At 41.3% G+C, this 20,984-nt stretch overlaps 4 protein-coding genes and 1 non-coding gene across 5 annotated transcripts; 2 read left to right on the forward strand and 3 right to left on the reverse strand.

Moving 5' to 3' along the window:
- Positions 1-308: 308 nt before the first annotated feature.
- LOC147941301 (small nucleolar RNA R71) lies at positions 309-414 on the reverse strand. The gene has a single exon (XR_015562987.1). It is a non-coding gene; the product is annotated as a small nucleolar RNA R71 (small nucleolar RNA).
- Positions 415-7,567: 7,153 nt separating this feature from the next.
- LOC104704605 (uncharacterized) lies at positions 7,568-8,143 on the forward strand. Its single transcript, XM_010420662.2, has one exon. The coding sequence runs from the start codon at positions 7,568-7,570 to the stop codon at positions 8,141-8,143; it is 576 nt and encodes a 191-aa protein (XP_010418964.2).
- A 4,371-nt stretch (positions 8,144-12,514) lies between these two features.
- Positions 12,515-14,908, reverse strand: LOC104704607 (uncharacterized). The gene is made up of 4 exons (XM_087458458.1): positions 13,661-14,908; positions 13,405-13,573; positions 13,111-13,326; positions 12,515-12,939 (listed from the first exon to the last, which is right to left on the reverse strand). Exons 1-4 carry the CDS (start codon positions 14,906-14,908, stop codon positions 12,515-12,517), a joined length of 2,058 nt encoding a protein of 685 aa, XP_087314584.1.
- A 95-nt stretch (positions 14,909-15,003) lies between these two features.
- On the forward strand, positions 15,004-16,423 carry LOC104704608 (ubiquitin C-terminal hydrolase 13-like). Its single transcript, XM_087458459.1, has 5 exons — positions 15,004-15,063; positions 15,370-15,518; positions 15,623-15,801; positions 15,904-16,170; positions 16,266-16,423. The coding sequence occupies exons 1-5, from the start codon at positions 15,004-15,006 to the stop codon at positions 16,271-16,273; spliced, it is 663 nt and encodes a 220-aa protein (XP_087314585.1). The 3' UTR covers positions 16,274-16,423.
- A 1,107-nt stretch (positions 16,424-17,530) lies between these two features.
- On the reverse strand, positions 17,531-20,601 carry LOC147941302 (uncharacterized). Its single transcript, XM_087458460.1, has 4 exons — positions 18,860-20,601; positions 18,115-18,592; positions 17,910-18,027; positions 17,531-17,823 (listed from the first exon to the last, which is right to left on the reverse strand). Exons 1-4 carry the CDS (start codon positions 20,599-20,601, stop codon positions 17,531-17,533), a joined length of 2,631 nt encoding a protein of 876 aa, XP_087314586.1.
- Positions 20,602-20,984: the final 383 nt, after the last annotated feature.

The following is a 20,984-nucleotide window of genomic DNA, read 5'->3' on the forward strand; positions in this document are numbered from 1 at the left end:
ATACTCAATGGCATGGTATTGTGCCTCTTGCTGTTCAAAACAACAATTTTGAGATCAAGAGTAGTCTCATCCAGATGATTTAGAGTTCAAGTTTTATGGACTGCCAGTAGATCATTTGGATGAGTTTGATAGGCTCCGTAGCCTCACAAAAATCAATGGAGTTAGCGAAAATGGATTCAAGCTCCCATTTTCTTTGGGTGATTAAGCACACGTTTGGGAGAAATCCCTACCTAAGCAGTCTGTCACCACGTAATAAGCATGCAAGAAGGCGTTCCTCGCCAAATTCTTCTCCAACTCCAGAACTGCAAGGCTGCAGAATGACATCTCCAACTTTGTTCAGTAAAACAACAAAACGCTCAGTGAAGCCTGGGAACGTTTCAAGGGATATACAAGCAGATGCCCGCATCACGAATTCAACAATGCTTCATTGCTCAGCAGACTCTACAGCGGCGTAGTACCTAAAATACGAATATTGTTGGACACTGCAAGCAATGAAAGCTTTCTCAATAAGGATATTGATGATGGTTGGGACATGGTGGACAACTTAGCCAAATCTGATGGGCATTATAATGAGGAGTAAAATCGGTCAATCCGCTCTTCTGGAGAGGATGATTCGAAGTAAAGTCGTGATATGAAGGCACTTAATGATAAACTGTACAAACTCCTAAGCCAGAAACAGCATGTCAACTCCATTTCCGAGGAAGAACAGTTCCACAAACAGGATGGGGAGAATATTACACCTGAACAACCGATTCGATGATCTCAATATTCTCTTACTGGCAAATTATCAGAAGCTGCATATCCACTTTGACGTTTTAAGCTCACGTATCTAGACGCTTACAGATAACTCCACTTCCACCTCCACCAGCCATGAGTCTGCTATTACCATAGCCCTACAGAGTGGACCCCTTTTGCCGACTCGTGAGGCACCACCACCCATTACTGAGGACAACAATGACTTCGATGGGGAGGATTTCTGTAATACCCGAACTCGATACCCGGAACTGGTCAACGGGTTGACTTCCTGGCCCGACCCGAAAACACTCTTTAAATGCAAAACCACCAACCAACCTTGCAAAAAGAACTCTTAGCTTAACCAACCTGCAAAAAGAGAGGGGTGGGTAATTAACATACTCAGTGAGGGAATGCCTCAGGGCTCCCGAAGTCTCCACACTCAATTACGCTTAGACAATCACAAAGTCTAAACCTAAGACAAGCAGCAATCAATGTGTCCTACATCCTGTGACACACAATCATATGCACACAACAAACAAATGGAACTATGTACGTCCCATGATACCACGTGTCAAGACACATAAACCCGTGCATTACCGGATTCCCTTATGCTTTCGCACTTCTTCCTGCACGTTGTGCATTACCGGATTCCTCATGCTTTTGCACTTCTTCCTGCACATTTTCACTTGTGTATCTGGATTCCTCGTGTTTCTCACACTTCTTCCACGCACAACAACGTGTTGGCTCATAAGCCAATCTAGATCTACCCGCATTCCGCTCCCGTAGACCACCACACAACTACAAGGAATTCACCTTGTATGACTCTCTCTGCGGCTCACCCGCATCTACATGCCCTTGGCACCTATCTCCTCACACACAAGCACTTATTTTACCACCACAACATGCATTCACGCAACCACATCAATATCAATCAACACACATTCATTTTCTATTCTCATATTTATTCTAGTTCTTATATTATATAATAAATATATATTTATATTCATATAAATAAGATATATGCTCACTCAAATATACATTACTTATATACTATGTAACATATAGGTATACCCAGTTTAACCTTAAACTATTATCTAAACATATTTGAATATGTAGAAGACATCAACTAGTCCTCACCTTGGCCACACGAATATAATCCTCGGTTTAGAACTACAACAACAAGAATCCGCTTCAAAAACAATATTGGCCTGCAACGGTTTAGATTAACCGATCAAAGATTATATTCCAATAATAATCCTTGATTTAATCTAATAACCAAAATGATTTAATTATGTTGGTGCTTTTCCAATAATTAATAAAATGTAGTTTAATAATTAAATCAAACCAACAATCTTATAATTCATAACTCCACCATTTAGTCCACGATCACATGCTCTCGTTTTAATAATGATTCCTAAACCAGCCACAATACACGATTCACCAATATTAAATTAACCCAACGTTACGGAGCCAACACAGGTAACCATGCACGACACCACAAATAAACTCACAACTCATACACGTACGTTCGATAATCAAGTTTTGGTTTAGCTGGTTTATTCTTCCGGTTCAATAATGAACAAAACACAACAACAACAGCACGAGTCAAGGTGCAGCCGATTACCTTTCTCGACAATTACTCTCAACAGATCAGATCGGCGGCTTGACTTCGACACGGCCATTAAAGCTTACAGCGGTTACGTCCTCATGGCTCATCCGTGAAACAACAACAACAACAACAACAACAACAAACAAGGATTAGATCTACAACAACTTCAAAAACTTCCGGTCCAAGTTACAAAACAAATCTAGGGTTTCCTTACCCATAATGGCCTCATCGATGGCTACGGCTGCTCCGGTGACAGCGGCTGACATCTCCGGTGACACACGGTGGCTAACTGACCAATGATGGTGTTCGACGGTGACTAGCGAGAACTACGGGCCCGTACGGTAAGCTTCTCCTCCACGAGACTCATCACCACAACATCGTCTCTCCATCGTTTCCTTCTTACACCAATACAAGAACATAACTTAAGCTTTCCAAGACTCAACGATCGAGCTGCTGGTGTAGTTTTAGGGTTTATCGACTCTCCTCTCTTGCTGAAAAAGGACGGCGATATTAGTGTACACACGTTAACACAGTTACACACAATAACCCTTGTCGTTTTTGTGGCTTAGCTCTTCTTGGGCCTTAATGGGCTGAACTAGGGATCCATAATAGCATAATTTAAATTTCGGGATGTACAGTTCTCCCCACTTAAAATAAATTCGTCCTCGAATTTGCGAATCAGTTGCTCCCTCATTTAGCTTCCGTTCCAACTTGGAGTGTCCTTCTACGAAATTCTCGGTTTGACTTTTTCAAACTTTCCTAATCCACAACAAGTTACAAGTCACCACTTGGATAGGATCACACTCTAGTTTCCGTTAACTAGAAGTAATTTTTCTCTTCTTCTCATTTTCATCTTTTTAACCAACACAAATCCAATTCCTCCATTACTACAATTAGTTTCGAGGTTAAACAATATGACAACATGGGACGTCAAGTGTCATAGTTCCTTTTAACTTTCCATCGCTTAGTCATTATAGCACACATCTTTCAAATAGTTCCCAAAATTGAATAGAATACTCCAATTCAAACAAAAGGTTTTTCCATTACTTCTTGACCTTGATTTGTGGAAATAACCCATTTGCCAACATTCGACCTTGACTAACAATGTTTTGAAGTGTACACATTAACCGTGACCATTATGGTTTTTGCAACACGTAGTTACCTATCCACCAAGCTTCCCCTGCGCTCACTCAGTAAAGTTGACATCCCTCTGAAGGTTTCCTAATTTTAAAAATTAGCATAGTGTTTCCCTAACACTCTTAGGATTTCTGTTCCTTTTAGGTTTCACGCTTCCATGCATTTTTTCAATGTAGTACTTCTCATGTAATCCATCTTCACAACATAATGTCCGTTCTGCATTCATCGAACACCAAATAGTAATGCCTCCTCCTTGTTTATATTGATCACCATTTCACTATTCTTAGTGGGTTCCTTTACCACATAATAAAATTAATTCTTTGTGAACACTTCACCTTATCTTATTTCTTCAAACAATTTTTTTTTTTTTTTCGTCCGAAACAACATCTATTTTCTAAGACTCTTCCAAAGCCACAATATAGGAATTATCCATCTTTTTTTTTTTCCTCTCATTTTTCGTCTTAACTCATCCAGCTCTACAACTACCCAAGTTGCCTCCTTACTGCTAGTCGTCGGTAGCAGCCAACCAACAATCTCCATTTTCACCATGCCCTTTTCCATTAGGGTTAAGACAACTTCAAATTATAAACAGCCAATCTCCACTGTCACGACACATTCTTTTTTTTTGTTTAATCATCCTTGTCAACGCTAAAACACAATACTATGTAGAAGTCCATAATCTAAATTAATGTGTGGTGTCCTCCCACACTGATCCTTTTCACTTCCTCTGCAACAATTCTCTTTTGTGCTCTCCAAGCACTAGAATAATCTCGACTAGTGATCTTTATACAATACCTCATCTTTAAACTTTGTGGCCCATCCCAATAAACTTTATTCAAAAATATTAACTTAGATATTCGTCAAATGTCCATTTGACTTTTAGAATCTAGTATCCCACACCTTCGTCCACTCGAACATCACATCCTTCCATGTGAGTCGAGTAATTGGTTTAACCATACTAGCAATCCTCACAAACTTCCAGTTGTTACATACGACTCCAAATAACTACAGACCTCAGTAGCATTCTTTTCCATCAACGTTAACTTCTCCAAGTCAAATTTTCACTTCAGCTTCTAAGCCTACACGGCCGAGAAATTTCAATCTCCCTCAGGACTGCCTCTCGGGTCAGAACCGGTTTGACATAACCTTGGGCTCTGATACCAAAATTGTAATACTCAAACTCGATACCCGGAACTGGTCAACGGGTTGACTTCCTGGCCCGACCCGAAAACACTATTTAAATGCAAAACCACCAACTAACCTTGCAAAAAGAACTCTTAGCTTAACCAACTTGCAAAAAGAGAGGGGTGAGTAATTGACAATTACTCAGTGAGGGAAAGCCTCAGGGCTCCCGAAGTCTCCACACCCAAGTACGCTTAAACAATCACAAAGTCTAAACCTAAGACAAGCAGCAATCACTGTGTCTTACATCCTGTGACACACAATCATATGCACACAACAAACAAATGGAACTACGTACGTCCCATGATACCACGTGTCAAGACACGCCAACCCGTGCATTACCGGATTCCTCATGCTTTCGCACTTCTTCCTACACGTTGTCCATTACCGGATTCCCATGCTTTCGCACTTCTTCCTACACATTTTCATTTGCGTATCTGGATTCCTCGTGCTTCTTGCACTTCTTCCACTCACAACAACGCGTTGACTCGTCAGCCAATCTTGATCTACCCGCATTCCGCCCCCGTATTCCGCATTTCGCGCTCACTCAAATATATATTACTTATATACTACGTAACATATAGGTATACTCAGCTTAACCTTAAACTAAATAACTATCCAAACATATTTGAATACGTAGAAGACACCGTAGAAGACACCAACTAGTCCTCACCTTGGCCACACGAATATAATCCTCGGTTTAGAATTACAACAACAAGAAGCCGCTTCAAAAACAATATTGGCCTGCAACGGTTTAGATTAACCGATCAAAGATTATATCCCAATAATAATCCTTGATTTAATCTAATAACCAAAATGATTTAATTATGTTGGTGCTTTTCCAATAATTAATTAGATGTAGTTTAATAATTAAATCAAACCAACAATCTAATAATTCATAACTCCACCATTTAGTCCACGATCACATGCTCCCGTTTTAATACCGATTCCTAAACCAGCCACAATACACGATTCACCAATATTAAATTAACCCAACGTTACGGAGCCAACACAGGTAACCATGCACGACACCACAAATAAACTCACAACTCATACACGTACGTTCGATAATCAAGTTTTGGTTTAGCTGGTTTATCCTTCCGGTTCAATAATGAACAAAACACAACAACAACAGCACGAGTCAAGGTGCAGCCGATTACCTTTCTCGACAATTACTCTCAACAGATCAGATCGGCGGCTTGACTTCGACACGGCCATTAAAGCTTACAGCGGTTACGTCCTCATGGCTCATCCGTGAAACAACAACAACAACAACAACAACAACAAACAAGGATTAGATCTACAACAACTTCAAAAACTTCCGGTCCAAGTTACAAAACAAATCTAGGGTTTCCTTACCCATAACGGCCTCATCGATGGCTACGGCTGCTCCGGTGACAGCGGCTGACATCTCCGGTGACACACGGTGGCTAACTGACCAATGATGGTGTTCGATAGTGACTAGCGAGAACCACGGGCCCGTACGGTAAGCTTCTCCTCCACGAGACTCATCACCACAACATCGTCTCTCCATCGTTTCCTTCTTACACCAATACAAGAACATAACTTAATCTTTCCAAGACTCAACGATCGAGCTGCTGGTGTAGTTTTAGGGTTCATCGACTCTCCTCTCTTGCTGAAAAAGGACGGCGATATTAGTGTACACACGTTAACACAGTTACACACAATAACCCTTGTCGTTTTTGTGGCTTAGCTCTTCTTTGGCCCTAATGGGCTGAACTAGGGATCCATAATAGCATAATTTAAAATTCGGGATGTTATAGTTCTCCCCCACTAAAAATAAATTCGTTCTCGAATTTGCGAATCAGTTGCTCCCCCACTTAGTTTCCGTTCCAACTTGGAGTGTCCTTCTACGAAATACTCGGTTTGACTTTTTCAAACTTTCCTAATCCACAACAAGTTATATGTCTCCACTTGGTTAGGATCACACTCTAGTTTCCGTTAACTAGAAGTAATTTTTCTCTTCTTCTCATTTTCATCTTTTTAACCAACACAAATCCAATTCCTCCATTACTACAATTAGTTTCGAGGTTAAACAATATGACAACATGGGACGTCAAGTGTCATAGTTCCTTTTAACTTTCCATCGCTTAGTCATTATAGCACACATCTTTCAAATAGTTCCCAAAATTGAATAGAATACTCCAATTCAAACAAAAGGTTTTTCCATTACTTCTTGACCTTGATTTGTGGAAATAACCCATTTGCCAACATTCGACCTTGACTAACAATGTTTTGAAGTGTACACATTAACCGTGACCATTATGGTTTTTGCAACACGTAGTTACCTATCCACCAAGCTTCCCCTGCGCTCACTCAGTAAAGTTGACATCCCTCTGAAGGTTTCCTAATTTTAAAAATTAACATAGTGTTTCCCTAACACTCTTAGGATTTCTGTTCCTTTTAGGTTTCACGCTTCCATGCATTTTTTCAATGTAGTACTTCTCATGTAATCCATCTTCTCCACATTATGTCCGTTCTGCATTCATCGAACACCAAATAGTAATGCCTCCTCCTCGTTCATTAATCTCCATTTCACTATCCTTAGTGGGTTCCTTTACCACATAATAAAATTAATGATTTCTGAACACTTCACCTTATCTTATTTCTTCAAACAATTTTTTTTTCTCCGAAACAACATCTATTTTCTAAGACTCTTCCAAAGCCACAATATAGGAATTATCCATCTTCTTTTTTTTTCCTCTCATTTTCCGTCTTGACTCATCCAGCTCTACAACTACCCAAGTTGTCTCCTTACTGCTAGTCGTCGGTAGCAGTAAACCAGGCGGGGAGAAACAGAAAGAAAGATGATTCATTCCTCCACCTTACAAGCCGCCGCTGCCATTCCCTGGACGGTTTCGCAAAGAGCTTTGCATGCCTCTAATGGACACCTTCGCCCTGATACCACCTTACCAGAAATTCTTGAAGGATGCAATGATGGAAAGGATCAAACAAGTTCAAGGAATGTTCATACTCAGTCATGAGTGTAGTGCTGTCATCCAAAGAACAATCGCTCCCAAGAAGCTGAGCGACCCGAGATCATTTACCTTAACTTGCTGTATTGGACCATTGACATTCGGAAGATGCCTTTGTGATTTGGGAGCATCAGTCAGCCTAATGTCACTAATTGTAGCCAAACGACTTGGATTCGAGAAGTTCAAGCCCACCGACATACAATTAGTCCTAACAGACAGAACTACAGGAATGCCATATCGAGTGTTAGAAGACTTGCCGGTCAAAGTAGGATTTGTGGAAGTACCAACCGACTTCGTTGTTTTGGAGATGGATGTAGAACCGAAGGACCCTCTGATTTTGGGACGACTATTTTTAGCCACCGTAGGAGCAATGATAGATGTGAGGAACGAGAAGATTGATTTGAACCTTGGTGAGGATTTCACTATGCAGTTCGACATCCGGGGAACAATGAAAAAACCCACAATCGTGGGGAAAACCTTCTAGGTAGAAGAATTAGATAAACTAGGTGAGGAAGTATTTGAGGAGGTAAGAATCGGAGATTGCTTACAGGCGGCTCTGACAATGGATAGTGAGGAGGGATTTATAAACCAGGAAACATGATTCCAACGAGCCATAATTAAGTGAGGATCCGAGGGAAGCTGAGGAGGAGAGAATGATTCTTGAGAAAAGGGACTTGAGAAACTCAGCAAAGGGCCCGCTCACCAAGTCAGTTGCCACCTCATGCGTAATGTCATGTAGCTTCTCGACACCAGCCTCTACAAAAACCATCCCGACCACTAACATGATCACCTCGCTGAGCAGGATGATCGGGCAGGACTTCGAGCTGCCAGTTTAAACCCCTGATGACGTGTCCGAGTCAAAGGCACCAAAAGTAGAAATTAAACCTCTTCCGTCCGGGCTAAGGTATGCTTTCTTAGGACCTAATTCAACCTACCTAGTTATCCTCAATTCCAGCTTGCCATAAAAAGATCTGAAATTGCTCTACACTCAATTAAGAAATTATAGAAGGGCAATAATTTACACTCTAGATGACATCAAGGGAATATCACCTGATCTCTGCACCCATAGGATAAATCTATAAGATGTGTCATACTTTTTTGAAAGAAGTGGTAAAAAAAGAAATTCTAAAACTGCTCGACGTTGGAGTTATATATCCTTTCTCTGATAGTACTTGGGTTTCTCCAGTGCACTGTGTTCCAAAGAAAGGAGGAATCACCGTTGTATTGACTATAGGAAGCTTAATGCAGCCTCCAGGAAAGATCATTTTCCTCTGCCTTTCATCAACCAGATGTTGGAAAGGCTTGCTAACCATCCTTAATACTGTTTCCTTGACGGGTATAGTGGGTTTTCCAAATCCCTATACACCCTGCTGACCAGGAAAAAACAACTTTTACCTGCCCTTATTGTACCTTTGCCTATAAGAGAATGTCTTTCGGTTTGTGCACCGCTCCTGCGACCTTTCAAAGATGCATGACGTCCATTTTCTCAGAATTAATAGAAGAGATGGTGGAGGTCTTCATTGGACGACTTTTCAGTGTATGGCGCCTCTTTCTCGTCCTGCCTTTCGAAACTTTGCCAAGTGCTAAAAAGGTGTGAAGAGACTAACCTAGTGTTAAATTGGGATAATTGCCACTTCATGGTTCAAGAGGGGATAATCCTCGGCCACAAGATTTCAGATAAAGGGATAGAGGTTAATATGACTAAGATTGAGGTCATGGTTCAACTACAACCCCCGAGATCGGTGAAAGACGTTAGAAGCTTTCTGGGTCACGCAGGGTTCTACAGGCGATTTATTAAAAATTTCACTAGGATTGCGCAACCGCTAACGCGACTCCTTTGTAAAGAAGCAGAATTTATTGTCGACAATGAATGTTTAGATGCATTTAATTAGATCAAGGATGTCTTGGTGAGCGCACCTAACTGGAACCATCCTTTCGAAATTATGTGTGATGCATCTGATTACGCTGTTGGAGCAGTACTGGGCCAAAGAATAGATAAAAGGTTCCATGTAATCTATTATGCCAGCAGAACCATGGACGAAGCACAGACGAGGTATGCGACGACGAAAAAGGAGCTGCTCGCTATAGTTTTCGCATTTAAAAAATTCCAGAGTTACTTAGTCGGGTCAAAGATAATTGTTTACACAGATCACGCCGCCTGAAGGTACATTTATTCAAAGAAGGTCACCAAACATAGGCTTCTCAGATGGATCCTTCTTCTGCAAGAATTAGACATAGAAATTTGATACAAGACTCAGCGGTGAGACTTGTACCGGGATAGAGATGATGGCTTCACAAGCTGGCGGTCGCTTCTCTATTGTGAAGGAAAGATGGTCGATGATGTAGATCTGACACGATGGCGGTCGCTTCTCTCGTGTGGGATCGGTAAAGGGAAGTGTTGGCGGAACGAAGTACACCACAGAGATGTGATTGGTCTCTGATACAGTATATGAACGTAGCCTTGTGGAATCTAACACACAAGAAAAAGAACAAGTTTATTCTCTTAAGAACACTTAAAGAGAAAAAGTAAGAAAATTCAGCGTTCATGAATATCAAAGATGAAAAATCGTACAACTGCTGCAGGGGGACTTTATAATAGTCCTTCAGCTAGCCCTAAGGCTGAAAATAAATGCAAAATAATGCAACAAAGGAAAGAAAATAAAATCAAACACAAAACCATTGTTTTTGGAAAGTAAAAAACTAATTAAAGAAAATACTAAAGTAGAATTGGTCTCTCTTGATAAGCACGCCTTCTAGCCGTTGTTGGGGTTGGCCTGCAAGGATTGAAAATATTGAATAGGACTTACCTGGATGCGATCTAAGCCCAATAGATGTTCTCTGAACCACTTCTTGTACTACTCGATGAATTATTTCAGGAGTCTTGTCTTGTACTTGTTTGTTGGCTTGTTTCTTGAAGTAGGAGTCTTCCTGGAGTTCCTTTAGAATATCTAGATGAGTCTCTTGACGCTCGTCCATGTCCTCTATGTCTTGGTCTTGATCTTCACTATCTTGATTGCTTTCGGAGGTGTAACTTGTATCACACGTCTCTTGCAGCTCTAATGTCTTCTCTTGGCTTCTTGAAGTTCCTTTACCTGCCAAAAGAGGTTTCATACCTGGGGAACTAGTTTGATCAAGGCTCATTTGGGTGAAGGCTTCAGCAAGCTCTTCCTCAGCAATGTGATCTAATTCGTTGTGGTGGCATGATGGTGGTACAGACCAGTTGACGTCCTTCAGCTCTAGGGAGCTTACGATGTCTTGAACAGCTAGGTTAAACCTCTTCCTTAGCTGTTTAGCCGTTGATCGTGTCACAAGGCCTTCTCGTACTTCTGGTACAGGATGTGGTACAGGATCTGGTTCAACGGTTTGGGTGGTAGGATCGATGTCCGCATCATTCCCTCCCTCTTCAGAAGGGTTTGTCCTCTAAACTGAATCTCCTGGATCATAAGCAGACAAGTCAGATACATTAAAAGTGTGAGAAAATTTTACCTTCTTTGGTAGCTCCAAACGGTATGCGTTGTCATCGATCTTCTCAAGGACTTTAAATGGACCATCGCCTCTTGGTGATAACTTAGAGGCTCATTGTGTTGGGAATCTCTCAGGCCTCATATGCAACCAGACCCAATCTCATGGATTGAATATCATCTCTTTTCTCCCTTAATCAGCCTTGCGTTTGTTGTCGGCGTTCTTCATTTCCAAATTCGCCTTAGCCTTGTCGTGCAACTTCTTGATGATTTCTCCTCTCCTTAGTCCATCTTCGCAAACCTGTTCTATTTGAGGCAAGGGTGCTAAATCTAATGGAGACAAAGGGTTAATTCCATAGACTATCTCGAAAGGAGATAGTTTTCTAGCTGAGTGGACAGCGCGATTATAAGCAAACTCGATAAAAGGAATGCAATCAACCCATGTTGCCATGTTTTTACCAAGAGTGGCTCTAAGTAAAGTAGAGAGAGTTCGGTTTACCACTGCAGTTTATCCATCCGTTTGGGGATGACAAGTCATAGAGAATAGAAGCTTGGGTATCATTGGTCTTGACAAGTCATAGAGAATAGAAGCTTGGCTCTAAGTAAAGTAGAGAGAGTTCGGTTTAACACTGCACTTCCTTAAAGAACAAATTTGCGGTGTGAGTCGCATCATTGGTCTTGTCACATGGGATGAAGTGTGCCATCTTGGAGAACCTGTCCACGACAACAAAGATTGAATCCTTGTGTTTAATGTTTGGCAATCCTAAGACAAAGTCCATAGAAATATCTACCCAAGGGGCGTTAGGAATATGTAATGGCAAGTAAAGACCATGAGGATGTAACCTGGATTTTTCTTTGTGACAAACAATGCATCGAGCACAAAATCTCTCAACGTCTTTCTTAAGATGGGGCCAAAAGAAGTGTTCCATTACCACGGCCAAGGTTTTGTCGACACCAAAGTGACCCATCAAACCTCCACCATGTGCTTCAGTGAGTATCAATTCTCGTATGGAACCTTGAGGAATACACAACCGCTTATCTCTAAATAGAAACCCATCTTGCAGGTAGAATGCTTGGTATGCTCCTTTGCCATACTCCTTGTAGCATTCTCCTAATTCTGGATCATCTTTGTACAACTCCTTGATATGTTCAAATCCCATTACTTTAGCCTCCATAGTAGCTATAAGAGCATATCTCCTTGACAAAGCATCAGCAACCACATTCTCTTTGCCTTTCTTATACTTTATTACCTATGGGAACGTCTCAATGAACTCCAACCACTTCGCACGCCTCCTCTTGAGTGAAGTCTGACCCTTGAGGTGCTTCAGGGTTTCATGATCGGTGTGAATGATGAATTCCTTGGATAACATGTAATGTTGCCACGTTTCCAGTGCTCAAACTAAGGCATAAAGCTCCTTATCGTAGGCCGGATAGTTCAATGTAGCCTTACTCAACTTCTCGCTGAAGAAAGCCACAGGTCTTTTTCTCTGATGTAGTACAGCTCCAATTCCCAAGCCTGATGCATCACACTCTACTTCGAACATAACTTCAAAATCTGGGAGGGTTAAGACCGGTGCTTGTGTGAGCCTCTCTTTCAATGTGTTGAAGGACTGTTCTTGAGCTTCTCCCCATGAGAAAGGCACGTTTTTCTTGATCACGACAGTCATTGGTGCAGCCATTGTACTAAAATCCCTGACAAACCTCCTGTAGAAGCTTGTGAGACCATGAAAGCTGCAAACATGTCCAATCGATGTTGGAGTAGGCCATTCTCTTATTGCCTTAATCTTCTCCTCATCCACCTGTAGGTCCTGTTTACTCACTACAAAACATAAGAACACACATTTAACAGTACAAAAGGAGCACTTCTTTAGGTTAGCATAAAGGCCTTCCTTCCGAAGCGTTTTCAAAATTAACCCTAGATGTTTAATGTGATCAGAATGGCACTTACTGTAAATAAGTATGTCATCAAAATAAAAAATAACAAATTTACCAATAAATGACCTTAGAACCTGGTTCATTAGTCGCATGAAGGTGCTTGGGGCGTTGGTTAACCCAAATGGCATGACAAGCCACTCATAGATTCCTTGCTTGGTTTTAAACGCGGTTTTCCACTCGTAGCCTTCCCTCATTCGGACCTGGTGATAGCCAGTCCTCAAGTAAATTTTGGAGAAGACGATTGCACCACTTAACTCATCCAACATGTCATCTAGCCTCGGAATAGAATGTCAATATTTGATGGTGATGTTGTTGATTGCTCGACAGTCTACACACATCCTCCATGTACCATCCTTATTTGGAACCAAAAGAACTGGTAATGCATACAGGCTGAGGCTCTCTCTGATGTACCCTTTATCCATGAGTTCACGCACTTGCTTCTCTAACTCCTTAGATTCCTCTAGATTCATTCTGTAAGCTGGTTTGTTAGGTAAAGCAGAACCTAGTACAAGATCGATCTGATGTTCAATGCCACGAATAGGGGGTAATCATGGGGGTATCTCCTCCGGAAAAACGTCTTTGTATTGATCTAGTACAGCTTGTACTTCAGCGGGTAGTTCAAGCTCACTTGTTCCTGTACTTAAACATTCTTTGAACAACATTAGTAGCACGGTGCCTTGGGCACTCATGGTTTTACAAATTTCATTGGATCTCAAATAAAGGTTAGAAGTCCTTACTTCGACCTCTTTGTTCATGTGTTTTTGCAACTCATAAACTTCAGAAGGACTTAGAGGGGCAAGGTTGAACTTACGGTCATTGTGCGTGAAACTGTAATGGTTTGTTCGACCGTCGTGAGTTGTAGCTCGATCAAACTGCCATGGTCTTCCAAGAAGAAGATGTCCAGCCCTCTTTGGAACTACATCATAAATGACTTGATTTCGGTATTTCCTGACGCGGAATGATACAGTAACTTGTTCAACAATTTTCAGCTCGATGTCATCGTTAAGCCACCTAAGTTTGTATGGCCTCGGGTGCTTTGTTTTCTGAAGTCCTAACCTATCCACCATATACTTGCTAGCAACATTAGTACAAGAACCTCCATCAATAATCAAATTACATACCTTGTTCTTGATTATGCATCGAGTGTGGAATATATTTTCCCTTTGAACTTTCTCCTTGGGGTTGACAAGTACACTCAACATACACCCGATCACAAGAAGTACTCCTACGTCGGGGTACTCCATGTCATTCTCCGGATCAGTCTGGTACTCATCTTGCTCGTCTTGAGACTCATAGTCTCCACTAGGTGTGACAATCATCACCCTTTGCTTCGGACATTCTCTCGCCATGTGTCCCCTGCCTTGACATTTAAAACAAGTAATATCAAGGGTACGGGATTGACTAGTGTTTGGGAACTTATCTGGTTCGAGTTTAGAGGTTTTAGGTGCCTCACTAGAATTGTTCTTGAACCTAGAGTCATTGTCTACGGTTTTGCCTTTGTCCATGCTCCGGCTGTTGCTTGCATTCCAAGGCGTGTTGTTTCTAGTACGGTTCCTTAAAGACATCTTACGCTGGATTTGTTGCTCCACTTGTACAGCCTTGTGAAGTTGTTCATGTAGGCTGTTGTAGTTCGATGTCTCCACCTTTCGGGCTATAAGCTCTTGTAAGCCATCAATGAATTGAGCCATTAGGGACTCACTCGATTCTTCAAGCTCCAAAGAGTTCATGAGCTTCTCAAACTCCTCAAAATACTCATCCACAGTCCATGTTCCCTGAGACAATTTTCTAAAACGTTTTTGTATGTCTCGTTGATAATGATCAGGGACATACCTCAACCTCAAGAGATACTTCATATCTCCCCAACTGTTGATAGTAGCAAACCGCTGCCTCCTTCTATCGGCTACTGTCCTATCCCACCATGACAAGGCATTGTCGGTGAGTTGCGCCGATGCGAGGGCTACCTTTCGAGCTTCTCCATAGCCATAACATTGGAATATGTATTCCATACGTCTCTCCCAGTCCATGTAAACCTCTGGATTAGACTTTACTGCAAAAGTAGGAGGTATTAGTTTGACATCTTGGTTTTGTTCTCGTGGTTTTACCTCTCGAGCTTGGTTCCGCATCAAAGGATCTTCTCTAGGTAACTCTCATTTTTCTAAATGTAAATTTTCATCACTTCTCTTCCTATAAATACTCATTATCTTATTCTCTTAGTCTCTCACTCTTAAAGAAAAGAAAGTTCAAAACTTGTTGTAGCTCTGTGTGGTTTGATTAGTATTTGGGAAATTTCTAAATCTCTTGTGTTGTTGTGTAGAGGGGTTCAAGTATACCAGATGTTGCAGTTTTGAGGAGTTGGAGAGATCATCTTCCTCCTTGTGCTTCTTCTGTTGTCAAGCTTTCTCAGCTTACTGCTGTCAACAACAGAAACGAATCCTCTGTTTTCTCGTCTGGTGGATACAACTGGTATGTGATCTTGTTCTAAACTAAAAAATTCCATATCTTTCATCACTTTAAGTAAGAAAGTTTGGCTTTTTATAACCGATCTATCTCAAAACTATGAAAATCAGGAGATTGGTTGTATACCCTAAAGGAAATGAAGAAGACAATGGAAAAGGATTTGTCTCAATGTATGTGGAACTTGACAAGAGCTGCCTCTCACCCACATCAGCACCACCCACGGAGGTCTCTGCTTATCTCTCTTTCTTTGTCTTTAACAAGAAAGAGAATAAGTATTTTTCAGTTCAAGGTTCGTATGCGCATACCCTTGTATCTCTCTCTGTCGTTTGAACATATATTTTATGAATGCATCAGTGATATGTATATAACTTCTTAACGTATTAACATGCAGATGTGGAAGTAAAGAAATTCAGTCCTTCAAGAACGGTCTGGGGAGTTTCTCAAGTTCTTCCACTTGAGGTTTTCAGCGACCTTGCCAATGGATACATCTTGGAGGGAGAAGAACATGAGTTTGGTGCTCATGTGAAGATTGCTCCATCACCGGTCGCTGCTGCTGAAAACCTCCCTTTTCACAAGTTCTCTTGGAGTGTTAGGGATTTCTCTCTTCTGAAACAGAGTGATTACGTCTCAAAAACCTTCCAAATGGGAGAAAAAAGTGGTGAGTCTATGAATGTTTCTTTTTTCTTTTCTGATATAATTGGTGTATTAGTGGTAACTCTTTCTAACAACCGGACAAATAATGTTGTTTTGCAGGACTCTAACCGTTTATCCAAAGGGAGACTCTAGCGCAGAGGGCAAATTATCCAGCTATGTGCATTTAGCTGAAGGGGAAAACTTATTGACGGGTGAGCTGGTTATGGTGCGAGCACAGCTGCAGGTTCTAGACCCGCGTGGATCGAAAAACCTATCAGAATGCCGTAAGTAAAAAAATATTGCTTATTGTCCGTGCTTATGCATGGGATAGAATAGATGTGGATGACATTCTCATTAGGCGTTCTTAACTGATGATGTCAGATGTCCTACTATACATTGACTATAAACTATTGGTTTTAAGTTTATAACTAATGTGATGTACACACTTTGCTTGTTTCGTAGTTAAAAGTTTGGTCATGACCTCGAGCACAGGGAGGGGTCATCGTCAGTCCATGCCTTTAGCTAAAATTCAGGAGGGTTACTTGGACCATGAAGATACTTTGAATGTAGAGATGAAATGCGAAGTTGTTACCACCATCAAAAACCACCCCTTTTTTAGGGTTCTGTTTAGCTACCTATCACGGTCTGTATGACTTACCCTACTCTGTTTTATGCGTAGAGATTGAATGAAGTTAACGCTCTATCTAAGTTTAGGATAATCTAATTATCTACCATGCATGTATGACTACTCTGTTTTAATTATGCGTTTATTTATGACCTTATTGTAGTATTTAAATATTTGTTTCTTTCTAATATATCTGTTTTGATATGGTTTTGGTTTGGTTTATCTCCTACTTACCTGTTTATTAAGATGGGTGAACTTAATATTAAGTATTAACACACAGAGGACCGAACAATTAGAAATTTGGAACTGATAATTGAGTATTTATACTCTCTTCCTTCTTTTTATTTAAACCACATTTATCCTTTTTTATAGTTTTAATTACAAAATGCCATTCAAAACATTTCAACTTTAGTATTGCTAACAACACTGTTCATTCCAATATCCATATCTATGCCAATTATTGGCCGACAATATGCAAGCAAAGTTTTCCGAAGGGCTTCAAAGCAGACATAAAACCTATCTAACTTGACTATACCAGCATCATCAATCATTGTCCCAACGTCCACTGTTGAACCCGGATTTGATCTACAAAACAGTAATCAAATACATATTACCGAGTTACTCCAAAATTATAAGAAAAGCAAAGCAAAAAAGGCTTGACTTACTCTAAAAGATGTTCCATGTGATCATGTATTCGAGCAAATTACTCATCAAATTGCTCTTGAATCATCTTAAATGCTTTTGCTCTAGCTGTCCAACACTAATCATAAGTAGCAACTATTGTGTAACGCTCCTCAATCGCATCTTGCATTGTCTTAGCCTTGAATGTCGGATCCTTCCTAATGTCATTCAAGAACAACTGAGCAAGGACTCCACTCTTGATCACTTTACTAAACCCCTCCTTTGTAAATGCATAAACATCATTGCATGTCTTCACCATGTACTTTCCAATTTTGTTTTCATAGGAGCAGTAGATCTTGAATTTGCAATTCCCTCCAATGGAACACCTTACTTCACTTCTCTTTGATCCCCATCTTGTAAACTTTATATTCTCTACATTTTAAGAGCATAGTCAATCAAAACTTCTTTAAACTCAGCTATACTATCAAAGACTTGCTCTAATCTGATTTCTCCACTACCTTTTTTGCACGCCATAGCCACTTTCAGCTTCTCCAATGCCCTTTGCGACTCACTACACCAAACAAACTGATCCTTCTTCAAGAGTTCAGTGAGAGGGTGAGCCAGAGAGCCGTAACCCTTCACAAAACGACGATAAAATCCTGTAAGCCCGAGAAAACCTTGCAACTCCTTAACAGTTATGGGGGTAGGCTAGTCCGACATTGCCTTGGTCTTAGCAGGATCTGTAGAAACGCCATCAACATTGATAATATGCCCCAAGTAATCAATCTGGCTCTGCGCAAACATGCACTTCTTCTTGTTAGCACACAGTTGGTGCTCTGCAAAAAGTTTCATCACCACCATAAGATGTTCCAAATGATCGTGCATAGTAGCACTATAAACCAAAATATCATCAAAAAAGACCAAGAAGAACTTCCTGAGAAAAGGGCGAAAGATAGAGTTCATCAGGGATTGGAATGTAGCAGGGGCATTAGTGAGGCCAAATGGCATCACCAAAAACTCGTAATGGCCATCATGGGTCCGGAAAGCGGTCTTCTCAACATCATCTTGCTTCATCCGAATTTGATGGTACCATGCTCGCAAATCCAATTTTGAGAACACCTGAGCTCCATTCAACTCATCCAAAAGCTGGTCAATAACTGGGATAGGAAATTTATCAATCACAGTAGCCCTATTCAACGCTCTATAATCAACACAGACACGCTAAGTGAGATCTTTCTTCTTGACCAATAACACGGAGCTAGACTAAGGGTTGTGACTCGGTTGAATGATGTTGGTTGACAACATCTCCTTCACCATGGACTCCATCACTTCCTTCTGAGCGTGGGGATACCTATACAGACGCACACTAACTGCTCCAACACCAGGTAAAAATGCAATAGCATGTTCATGGACACATATAGGTGGTAGTCCTGAAGGTGGAAGAAAGACATGTTCAAACTGCTACAACCTTGTCTCCACCTCGCGAGGCCATTCTAGCAAGGGAGGACTATCCCCAGTTTGCTCCATCAAAGAAAACCCACAATCATCATATTGCTCACTAAATGGAGTAGGTTTCACCGCTACACACGTTAATTGAGAATCAGACTCCCCAATCAACTTCACTCCACGACCTTGATAGAGAAATGTCATCTCGTGCGTCTCCCAATTTACTCTACAATCTCCCAAAGTTCTTAACCACTGAACTCCCAGGATGACATCCACCTGTCCCAACTCCAGAATGATAAAATCTAAGATAAAAGTAACCCCATGTACAGTGAAACTGACGCCCTTGCACACGCTAGAACCTTTGACGGTGACACTCGTGCCCAAGAGAATATCCAAATGAGCATTAGGTGTAGCATGAAGCTTCAATTTCTTTGCCAGTGTCGGTGTCAGGAAGTTGTGTGTAGCACCACTGTCTAGCATTATCAAACCAGCATCTTTGCTAACCAACTCCCGCATCTTAATAGTTCGAGGAGAAGAAATCCCCATGAACGAACTAAAAGACAGCTCCATACATTGACCCACAGGACTCTCAATCATCTCAACATCAGAATCCTCTTCTGTTCGATGCTCTTTCAACACTTCCACCACAAAATCATTCAACACTGTTAAAATCTGCAACTCTGTGTTGGGACACTCATGGCCTTTATACCACTTCCCTTGACACTTGAAACAAATACTTCTCCTTCGCATATCATCCAATTCAGCACTTGTTCTATGCCTCTGAGGACGAGGTAAAACAGGTGGGACTCCCTTGTCGACTGATTGTTTCTCCACCACCCTATTAGCATCACTGAATGTAGATTTTGACTTCCAACCAAGTAGCGGCGTAGGAACTGAAACTTTAGCAGCTGGAACCAACTGTTTCTGAGTTTCCATCGCCTTTGGTAATTCTCGCTGCATAACATACCGTAACGTGCTCGACTCCATAGACAACGCCACTGCGATCAATTCAGGTAAATCCTGAGGTGTCATCATGTATACCAGCTCCTGCATCTCCGGTTTTAACCCATTCAAAAAGATACCTTCTAACTTCACATCATCTAAACCTGAAACCTGCGCAGAAAGATCCTCAAACTTCCTCACGTATTCAGCCACTATACCTTCCTGCTTGATACAAAACAATCTCTGACTGGGTCCTTTCACTCGCAAATTGCCAAAGCGAAGAAGGAGGCGCTTCTTAAAGTGCATCCAATCGTCAAAGGGAACACGGTTGATCTCCCAATTAAACCAACCTAATGCATCACCAGCCAAATGTATTGAAACCAAATCCAACTTCTCCAGATCTGAGAATCCGCCTATGCGAAAATAACGTTCCACCAAAGACAACCAATCGTGATTATTCGCACCATCAAACACAGGCATATCCACATTCGTAAGCAATTTCTCGCGATAATCTGGACCAAAATTACTACGGCGAGGTTTCGAAGCACGAGGTGAAACCTGAGAAAGATCCTCGGGAAAAAATGATTGCGTAGTGCGACTCGGCCCTAGGGAATCACGATCGGCTCCCATCGGAGGCAGACGAAGCAATATCTGTTCCAACGAGTGCTGAATCAGGCGAGTCCACTGGCGCTCTTCATGAAATTGCGAGTTCAGCGTGTTAATCCAATCAAAGAGCTCCGGAATCGGATCGGAATCATCTCCCGACGACACTTCTGACAGAATCAGAGAAAGCTTCGGGTCCAACGACTTCAAATTCTCCATCGAATTGATCGGTTGTCGCAACACACCAAATGATAAGAAGCAAACTCTCATACTTTTATTGAATAGAAGAAGGTTATACAAGAGTGGACCACTAGCACATCACTAGCTCACGCTTAATCTCACGCAGGAGAACTCAAATACAACTTTAAACATGAAAAATTCTCTAAACAATGAGAGGAAACATATATACTAATTTGAAATTCAAATCCAGATATTTTTAGAGTCTAAAAATATCTTCTTATTCTTTTGTTTGCCTAATGGCACAATCTTCAAATCCTCTCATGCGCTTCTTCAGAGGTCCCTTCACACGCGCGAGCCTTGGAACGCCTTACGTACACCTTCCGTAGCTTATCAGGCGGTCGCAAATGATATACAAAGAGAGA

Source organism: Camelina sativa, chromosome 7, assembly GCF_030686135.1.
Source record: "Camelina sativa cultivar CO46 ecotype springtype chromosome 7, ASM3068613v1".
Classification (NCBI taxonomy): Eukaryota; Viridiplantae; Streptophyta; class Magnoliopsida; order Brassicales; family Brassicaceae; genus Camelina; species Camelina sativa.

Bases quoted from the DNA above. Each gene is read 5' to 3' on its own strand.
- LOC147941302 (XM_087458460.1), bottom strand. From the start codon at position 20,601: ATGGAGAATTTGAAGTCGTTGGACCCGAAGCTTTCTCTGATTCTGTCA. The intron at 18,593-18,859 runs GTTGTAGCAGTT...TGTTGATTATAG, and splicing joins CCTCGCGAGGTGGAGACAAG to AGCGTTGAATAGGGCTACTG. The intron at 18,028-18,114 runs GCAATGTCGGAC...CGTTTTGTGAAG, and splicing joins CAGATCCTGCTAAGACCAAG to GGTTACGGCTCTCTGGCTCA.
- LOC104704607 (XM_087458458.1), bottom strand. From the start codon at position 14,908: ATGAAGTATCTCTTGAGGTTGAGGTATGTCCCTGATCATTATCAACGA. The intron at 13,574-13,660 runs GTACAAGCTGTA...ATTGAACATCAG, and splicing joins AGCTTGAACTACCCGCTGAA to ATCGATCTTGTACTAGGTTC. The intron at 13,327-13,404 runs GTACATGGAGGA...TTCCGAGGCTAG, and splicing joins TTTGGTTCCAAATAAGGATG to ATGACATGTTGGATGAGTTA.
- LOC104704608 (XM_087458459.1), top strand. From the start codon at position 15,004: ATGCGAGGGCTACCTTTCGAGCTTCTCCATAGCCATAACATTGGAATA. The intron at 15,064-15,369 runs GTCTCTCCCAGT...GTTGTTGTGTAG, and splicing joins TTGGAATATGTATTCCATAC to AGGGGTTCAAGTATACCAGA. The intron at 15,519-15,622 runs GTATGTGATCTT...TATGAAAATCAG, and splicing joins TCGTCTGGTGGATACAACTG to GAGATTGGTTGTATACCCTA.
- LOC104704605 (XM_010420662.2), top strand. From the start codon at position 7,568: ATGGACACCTTCGCCCTGATACCACCTTACCAGAAATTCTTGAAGGAT.